We start from the raw sequence: 8,949 nt of genomic DNA on the forward strand, positions 1-8,949 counted from the left end.
CTCAGAAATGGTCAGCCTCTGCAATAAACATGATTTCGCCATTGTCTATTGAGTACACACCGATAATAATCTTTTGAATGCATAATTATTACATTACCGATTCTTCTACGGCCTGTACGTGCTTTCATCTACAAGGTGCGGGTTGAGTTTAGTCTACTAACTACTAACTACTCTTGCTGAAATGTTAAAGATTTTTTTTCTATTTAATATTATTCCAATTATCATCTATATTTATTCATATACTCTAATCATAATTCCTCATGTGAAAGAGTTTAATTTATTTTTTTTTCTCAAATCTCTTTAAGAGATAAAACAGTTGAATTACATTAATAGCAAATATGTATAGCAGGCTAAATGAAATTATTATATCCCAAATTATTTAAATGTCATTTTCCAATTCTTTTAGAGATAACAATTTCTAATGTTACTCCTAAAACTTATTATGAATATGGGTTATCAAATCACAATCAATAAAATTAAGCACAGAAGAAAGACAATGAAATTGAAATAAAATTAGATAGATAAGAAGAATAGTTACATCAAAAGTAATTAGTTGTTAAACTCCTAATAAAAGGGGTTTTAGTCTCCCATTGTAATGAGAAACTTTACAATTGCAAGAGGATAATGAGTAGTGAAGGGAGTAGATAAGAAAAGGAATGGGGGGAAGGAATAACTCTTAATGGTTGATCCTTCTGTTTCTAGTCTTTGCCTTCTATAAATAATTGTATTCACTTGAATATTCTTTGTATCTTTTCTCCTTCTCCTCTTCCTTTTTTTATAGATGCAGTTTAGCTTGGATTTCACACAATTTTTGCCCTAAGCGCGATTGTCACGCTTAGCAAGTAAGATGATAATCTCGCGCTTAGCGCTTGACTTGTGTTGAGCGCATCTTCGCGTATCAGACTTCTCCATATTTTGCTGGCGCTTCTCCATATTTTGCTGGCGCTAAGTGTGTTCTGCCTAAGACACAATAAGCGAACATATTCAGATCTTCAATTTTTTTTCTGAGGCTTTACTTGGTTTTTCTAAGGCAATTATTCACTAAGAACTATAAATTTACAAAACTTGAACACTTTCTGCATAAAAACTTAAATGATATTAAAATTCTAATTATTCACATAAAAATGAAGAAACAATAGAAGAAAACTAATAATTTTTAATGATTTAATTCCAAAATATAATTATACACAACAATTATAAATACACCATATATATGTTAAACCTTTCTCATCCAACTCAACTGTGGAACCTGTTTCAACTTTTAAGTCCAACTCAATTTTTATTAGAATACATAAAAATACACTTCTCATATAACTTGCAATAAAAACTTGTCTTTTAATTTCTCAAAAACTTAAATACTAGTTAGTGAAATCTTTTTTATATAAAGAGCCAAAAGATAATATTAAATATTGAAGAAAAATACATTTCAATTAATTTTTTCCTAAAAAAGAATATATATATATATATATATATATAACCAAAGACACCAAAGGATTAGGCGTGACTCTTTCTTTATATTTAAATATTTTACATGAAAATGACTAATATTAATAATATAATGTAATCAATAATAGTGTACAACGATACAATAAATAAACATTTAAATAACTAACACAAATGAGTGGACTTGCATTCTCATCAGATCACTAGTATAATCAGTACATGTGTTGCACGGCAGATAACCAGATGGTTTTGGGCGGAAATGTGGATCTATAGCCAATTAGATTTCCATCGTACAACAGAGTGGTTGATACTATATCCAAATACATAATCAAATTTGGTCTCTGGCCTATTTATATATACCATCTTGTCAAGAAATTAAAGTAAACTCGCACTATAATTAGATAAATAGGTTCACCTTCCAATCAGTGTACTTGCATTAAATGATTACAGATCAGTTTGCATGTATGTTATATGTACCAATAATCAGATGATATTTGAGGGAAAATGTGGATCTAATCTAACCAATAAAATTTCCACGGAGCAAAAGTGGTAGAAAAATTACTTGCATTTATATCATCTACGTTGAAATAATTAAATTTGTAATTCACCTATAGTTATCTAAGAAATTATCAGCCTTTGAAATAAATAAGCAGTGAAGGCCCTGAAGGAACTCATCAACACCTTTTTGCCCCTAAGTTTGAGAACACACTGCGTGATCTTTTGAATACATATGTCCCACACTAATAAACCATGCATGTCAACTTTCACACCACTGATTCTTCCTCACACACTTTCCTCTATAAATACACAAGTATATCCTAAACATTTTTCATCCAACTCAATTGTGAAAAACAATAACCACTTCCAAATTCTAAGTTCTAACCAATAAATATGGCTATTCGTTTGCCTTGTGTTTTGAGTGCTAAACACATTTTTCGCCGATCTAATGCAGCTGCAACATCACTGGATGTGCCTAAAGGGCACTTTGCTGTGTACGTAGGAGAGGGTGAAAAGAAGAGATTTGTGATACCAGTGTCATATTTGAATCAGCCTTCATTTCAAGAACTACTAAGTATAGCCGAGGAAGAATTTGGCTTCAGTCATCCAATGGGTGGCCTTACTATTCCCTGCACAGAAGACATTTTCCTTAACATCACCTCTGCCTTACGTAGGCTATGACATGATGCAGCCAAAGTAAATCTGAAGACAGTTCTTGTTTTATGGTTTTTGCCTTTCAACATGGGGTTGACAAAGTTGCCCATGCAAAAAAGTTTTCTGTGCTATTGGATTTTGAGACTATATTGCAAGTGTATCGTAGGCAAAGAACATAACTTTAAAAAATGGATTAAAAACATGACTATATTCCATGTTGTTTTTTTTTTTACATTTTTACCCTTGTGATTTTGGTTCTTTGCGTGAACTTGATATTTAAAGTTTTTTTTTTTTTTTACAAAGACTATATAATGAATATAGAATATAAAATCTCATACATACCAGTACTCAAATTTCTCGTCACTGAATCAATCCTAATAGGTTTCTTGATATCTAAAGTATAGCCTGTAAAATTGTTCAGAAAAAATGCGATAGAGGACCAAACTAATCCAAATCAATTGCTGAAATTACGGATTTCATGTTTTATAAAACACACTAGGCATGTTTTATCTCTAATCTCTTCTTGTGTTTACGAATTGTAAAGGGACAACAATTCATTGATTGAGTGGCAAACTAAACTAGTCAATTGAATTAAAATGTGAAAAATACCTTTTAATTTAAGAGAAATCATGTTTATTATAAAAACAAATTGCACAAATTAAGCATATACGAAACTCTCTCCTTAATTTGTCAAATAGATTTTTTTTTAATCTTCAAATAACAAATACAACACATACACATATATTCCTGTAGTTTCGTACAATTTTCTCTGGTATAACAACTCCTGATTTTAAATGAAATAATAATAGGAGCAAAAAAGCCCAGCATGAGTCACGACTAGGCACTACACAATAACATCACATGGGTTAAAAGAGTTAATTCATTCCTTTACAAACGCGGATCAACTCATCTAAATTATTAAAAATAGGAAAAAATGAAAATAAATAAAATTTAAAATAATAAATGAGATGAGAAGAAAAAGTGTGAATATTGAAATAAGTTTGCATCAAGACTTTTAGTTTTGGAGATTTTGAATTAAAAGGAGAAAGAAAATTGGCCTGACACACTCATCATGTCATGACTCGCTACAACTCACAATATATGCGAGTTAAGAGGCAAATAATATACCTAACCTAATCTGCTAAGAAGTGAGCAAATTGACATCATAAGTATAACCTATTTGGCTACTTTGTTATCGCAAGTCGCTAGATGGTGGCCACATGGGTCATGTCGTTATATCAGATTGTTGTTGGACTTAGGGAGATCAAGGTTTAATTTGGATTAATTAGCTTCAAAATTTTTTTAAAAAAACTCATTAATCTGATCAAGGAAATAAATTGCGATTCAGTTTAGATTGATTTAAATATAATATTGCATTTGAATCAATTTATGAGATGTATATTACTATGTTTAAATCATCCAATTTGATTCATACCACTTTTAATTCGATTTTATATATTTATCCATAAACTAATATTAAATAAATCTAAAAGAATATACAACTCATCTCATAATTTATCTTATTGGATGTGGTCACCTATTCTTTTGTTCTCACATAAATGGTCAGCCATTTTTTTCGTTCTCCTGTTAAAGCAAGTCCTATATCGATCAAGATAACAACAACTAAAGGAATATAATTAGTGCGAGGCACTCAAAATAGTCTCGATATTTTGAACAATATGGCAACTCCACTAGTCAGTTCACAAGGCCACTCTCTCACAGGCTTGCTCGAAATATTCCAACACTCCCTTAATTTTCTTTTGCTCCAAAAACTATTTATAGTTATCAACTGATCCAAAACATCAGTGAACTTATGATTCAATTATTGTATATGCTCACGTGTTTCATCAAGATATTATTCTTTTTTTTTCTCTTCAAACAAAATAGATAAATATGAAGCCAATTTTTCTCTTTTGGAAATAGTTTATTGACCAAGAATTTGTAGTTAAAATGGTATTATTAAATCCACTTTCGAAGGATTATACAAGTCAAACTCATGTCAGAATAAACCCTTCTTTGGCCAAACAATTCGACTGCAAACAGAGATAGCGTCTAAAGTCTAAAGAAGCCGAGTGCCAGAACTGACAGCTAGCAGTTCCTGAACAACACTAAATTAGTCTCATTTCTCTAATCAATTCAGTTAGAGTGATTAGTGCAGTTTGTTAGTTTTATAATTCACTTATAGTAACTCAATACACAATACTTTTCATTCTTCTCCCAATTTATTTGTTTCATATGAGGATCCATTTTCCCCATGAACAGCCATACAATCTAAGCATCTTGTCACAACTTTAGCTGGCACGTACAGGAACAAATCATATAAAAGCAATTTGTAAGTTGGAACAACTCAACACTATACATGAATCTGTGCCATATGAAAATTTCCAAAAAGCCTAATGCCAATTGATTTTGATTTCTAATACTTATGTTACATTAATTATTTCCTTGTTTCATGCATAACTAAAAGTCATCTATCCTTTTTTGAAATTCTATTGAAACTTAAATAACTAGGGTGCTCATTCAAATTTTACTTGACACAAATAGCTAGACAGAACAGTCAACGAGTTTACGGTATTAATTAACAAGTTCCTCTTTGCTCTTGAATATTTTCGACTTGTGTGATCTGATCAAAGCTAGTAGTACATAGAGTTTAGCCAGAAAAAAAAAAATACAAGATAGGGAGAAAGGGATTCAGTTTCAACTTTCAAGTAAAGACTTAAAAAACAGTCAAATTGTCTTCAATAAATCCAATAGTAAAAGCAGTCTGAATTCAATTTGAATCTAGTTCAGGTTTGATGGTGGCTAGGAAATAATTGGTCACGGAATTCCAATCAGTGGACCTGCATTCTGATTAGATCAGTATAATCAGTACATGTTTTGCACGGCAAATAAATCCATAATTCCAGATGGTTTTTGAGGGGAAATATGGATCTAACCAATTAAACTTCCATCATACAAAAAAGCGGTTGATACTATACCTATACCCAAATGGGACGCTGACCATTTAATTATTAAATTTGGCCTCCGGCCCATTTATACCATCTTGTCAAGAAAAAGTTGACTCGTATTATGATTTGATCAATGGGGCTTACCTTCCAAATCAGTGGACTTGCATTAAGATTAGATAAGTCCAAAATAATAAGATGATATTTGAAAGGAAATGTGGATCTAATCTAACCAATTAGATCTCTTCCGTACAAAAGAGGTAGAAACTTGCATTTATATCATCTATGTTGAAATAATTAATTCGTGAACCATCTACATGTGTTCTCTAAGACAAGATCACTTGGTCATCAACACGTTTTCGCCAATAAGTTTGAGTACACACTGCGCGTTCTTTTGAATGCATGTGTCCCACACTAATAAATCATATGTCTACCCTCACCACTGATTCTTCCTCGCGCTTAATTTCATCTATAAATACACATCATATTCTAAACTTTTTTCACACAACTCAAGTGTGAAACACAACAACCTCTCCCAAGTTCTAACCAATACTTCTGTGATGGCTATTCGTTTGCCTAGTGTTTTGAGTGCTAAATACATTCTTCGCCGATCAAATCTGTTTGCAAATCATGCAGCTACAACGTCACTGGATGTGCCTAAAGGGCACTTTGCTGTGTATGTAGGAGAGGGTGAAAAGAGGAGATATGTGATACCAGTGTCATATTTGAATCAGCCTTCATTTCAAGAACTGCTAAGTATAGCGGAGGAAGAATTTGGCTTCAGTCATCCAATGGGAGGCCTCATAATTCCCTGCACAGAAGAAAATTTCCTTAACATCACCTCTGGTTTAATAGGCTATGACATGATACAACCAAAGTAAATCTGAAGAAAGTTTTTGTTTCATGTTTTTTGCCTTTCAACATGTGGTGTTGAGAAAAGTTTGCCCGTGCAGAAAGGTTTACTATGCAAAGAACATCAGTACAAAATGAATGGATTAAAAACTTGACTATATTCCATGTTGTTTATAGTTCTTTTACCCCTTCTTTTATTCCTTTTTGTGTGTTTCGCTGCTGTTAATTATATCTGGAGTAGAAATTAAGTATCAAAGTAACTTCGATATCCTTAAGGAGGTTTAAGTATATAACTTGTAGAATGATTCTTGTTGTCAGAAAATGCGATAGAGGACCAAACCAACCAAAATCATTGTTATTTAATTCTAGTTTCATGCTCTCCTACACTCGTTCTTCATGCATTAGCATATTCTTGCTCCTACCCTTGGTTCGGTTAGTCTTAGACCTAGTTCATTAGCTTATGCTATTGGTATTTTCTTCATCATCAATAGCTAGTTCTCTTTGTTTTCTCTTGTCTTTCATTTCTTTTGTTTAAAAAAACAATAGGTTGAAAATTATTCCATTGTCGGATAATACTAGAGATGAAGATTTCTCTATTGGTTTAATTAGAAATTCATCAAAATAACATTTTTAACTAAGAAAGTTATAAAGTGTTGCACATATAAATTTTTACACTACCTTCAACAAAGAGAGAAGAAATTATATATGTGTGATAGGAGAAAAAAAATCTAACAAAAAAAAATAGAATTTAGAAAAATTTCAAGGTTTGAGTAAGACTATTTGATGAGAGTGATATATATATATATATATATCTTATTAAAAAATAATATAAAATCCATCAAATTTCATCCTAAAACTGAGTTCATGAAAATTTGTATATAAATAAAATCCAATTAGGACTATCCAATTTTTTAAAAGATTTTTAAATGCCGAAAGACTATTAATAAGTTGTAAGAAATCTTATTAAATACTACTAAATTTGACTTTGTTGTATTTCTTTAAAAAATTGGATAATACTAATTGGATACCATAAAATCTAATTACTTATATAATTGAAAAGTCTTAATTCAGTTGATTGGATACCACACAAAAAAATTATAAAAAAAAAAGTATTTAAAACTCTTTGAAATCTTTATCAATACATGCCTAAAGGCGAAGGACCCAAAATCTTTTATGTAACAGCAATTAATGACTATTCGGAATTCTTAATTGGTTTCTTCCCTTTTTTTTGTATTATTGTTAGTGGTCCTTTTCATTGATAATCCTTTTTTCAAATTCCATTAATTAGAACTTAAACACCTAGGGAGCATATTGTAACTAAATTCGACACAAATAGACAAAACAGTCAATATGGGTTTACGGTATTGCCAAGTTTCTCTATGGTCTAAGAATACTTGTTATCGACATCTATCAGCTGACAAAACAAGTAGCATCTTAGGATTTGGTCAGAAAAAAGAATAAAGATGAAATAGTAGTACTTAAGTTAGGAAATTAAAGAAAAGGATTCGCTTTCAACTTTCAAGTGAAGTCATATAGATCAGTCAACTACCTCCAATAAATCTAAGACTATAAGCAGTCCGAACTTAATTTAAATTTAGTCAGATTTTGAATGTTGACTTGGAAATAATAGATCATTGAATTCCAATCCGTGGACTTCATTCTGATTGGATCAGTACAATCAAATATTCAAATGATACTGGAGAAGAAATGTGAATATAACCAAAAAAATTCCATCGTACAAAGGAGTTGTTGATATAATGCCCAAATGAAAGTCTAATCAAGTTCAGTCACTGTATGGCCCAGTTATATTTTGTCAAGAAATAGTAGAGTCGCATTATGATTAGATCAATGGTTTTTATCTTCCAATCTATGGACTAGCATTATTAGTTTATGACTTAGTACATATCAGTATATGTTATGGCACAGCTAAGAATCGGATGATATTTGAGGCGAAATGTGGATCGAATGTAGCCAGTCAGATTTCTACCGTACAAAAAAGAGTGGTAGGAACTTGCACTCACATCATATCTTGTCGACAAACAGTAGACACACCCGTGTTTACTGAAAATTATTTGTGGATGTTTGGAGTTTATTTGACACTTAGTAAAAGAAAGAGATACGAGAGAATAACGTAGAACTATTTTAATCTGTGCGTTGCACGGATTTTTTTAAATATATATATATAAATAAAATAATAATTTTTAAATATTTTTGTATTATGTTAAATATAATTATATTATTAATGAGAAAGTTGATTAATTATATTTTCAATTGAGTTAATTTAATTTTCTAAGTATATTAAAATTTATTGTAATTTTTTATTCATTTAAGTAATAATGGTGATGTAATATCTTTTAAAAAAATAAATGTACATAAATAAAATTATTCATTTTAAAGATTTTTAGTAAAAAAATAAATATATAAATATTAAAATTGAAAAATAATATTAAATATTATATTTTTAATGAATACATGTTCTCTTTAAACTTATTAAATCTATTTAATTTTACTATAATTTATTTTTTCTCCAAATAATAATATTAGTGCAATACCAATT

The 8,949-nt window shown here is 30.4% G+C and overlaps 2 protein-coding genes across 2 annotated transcripts; both read left to right on the plus strand.

Annotated features, from left to right (window-relative positions):
• The first annotated feature begins 2,334 nt into the window (after positions 1 to 2,334).
• Positions 2,335 to 2,622, plus strand: LOC100797800 (auxin-responsive protein SAUR21). Its single transcript, XM_026128144.1, has one exon. The coding sequence runs from the start codon at positions 2,335 to 2,337 to the stop codon at positions 2,620 to 2,622; it is 288 nt and encodes a 95-aa protein (XP_025983929.1).
• A 3,426-nt stretch (positions 2,623 to 6,048) lies between these two features.
• On the plus strand, positions 6,049 to 6,840 carry LOC113001439 (auxin-responsive protein SAUR20). The gene has a single exon (XM_026128143.2). It carries the CDS (start codon positions 6,101 to 6,103, stop codon positions 6,419 to 6,421), a length of 321 nt encoding a protein of 106 aa, XP_025983928.1. The 5' UTR covers positions 6,049 to 6,100; the 3' UTR covers positions 6,422 to 6,840.
• Positions 6,841 to 8,949: the final 2,109 nt, after the last annotated feature.

The sequence above is a fragment of the Glycine max genome, chromosome 4 (genome assembly GCF_000004515.6).
Source record: "Glycine max cultivar Williams 82 chromosome 4, Glycine_max_v4.0, whole genome shotgun sequence".
NCBI classification, from domain to species: domain Eukaryota; kingdom Viridiplantae; phylum Streptophyta; class Magnoliopsida; order Fabales; family Fabaceae; genus Glycine; species Glycine max.

What these genes read in the sequence shown, in the direction of transcription:
- LOC100797800 (XM_026128144.1), top strand. Translation starts at nt 2,335, where the DNA reads ATGGCTATTCGTTTGCCTTGTGTTTTGAGTGCTAAACACATTTTTCGC.
- LOC113001439 (XM_026128143.2), top strand. Translation starts at nt 6,101, where the DNA reads ATGGCTATTCGTTTGCCTAGTGTTTTGAGTGCTAAATACATTCTTCGC.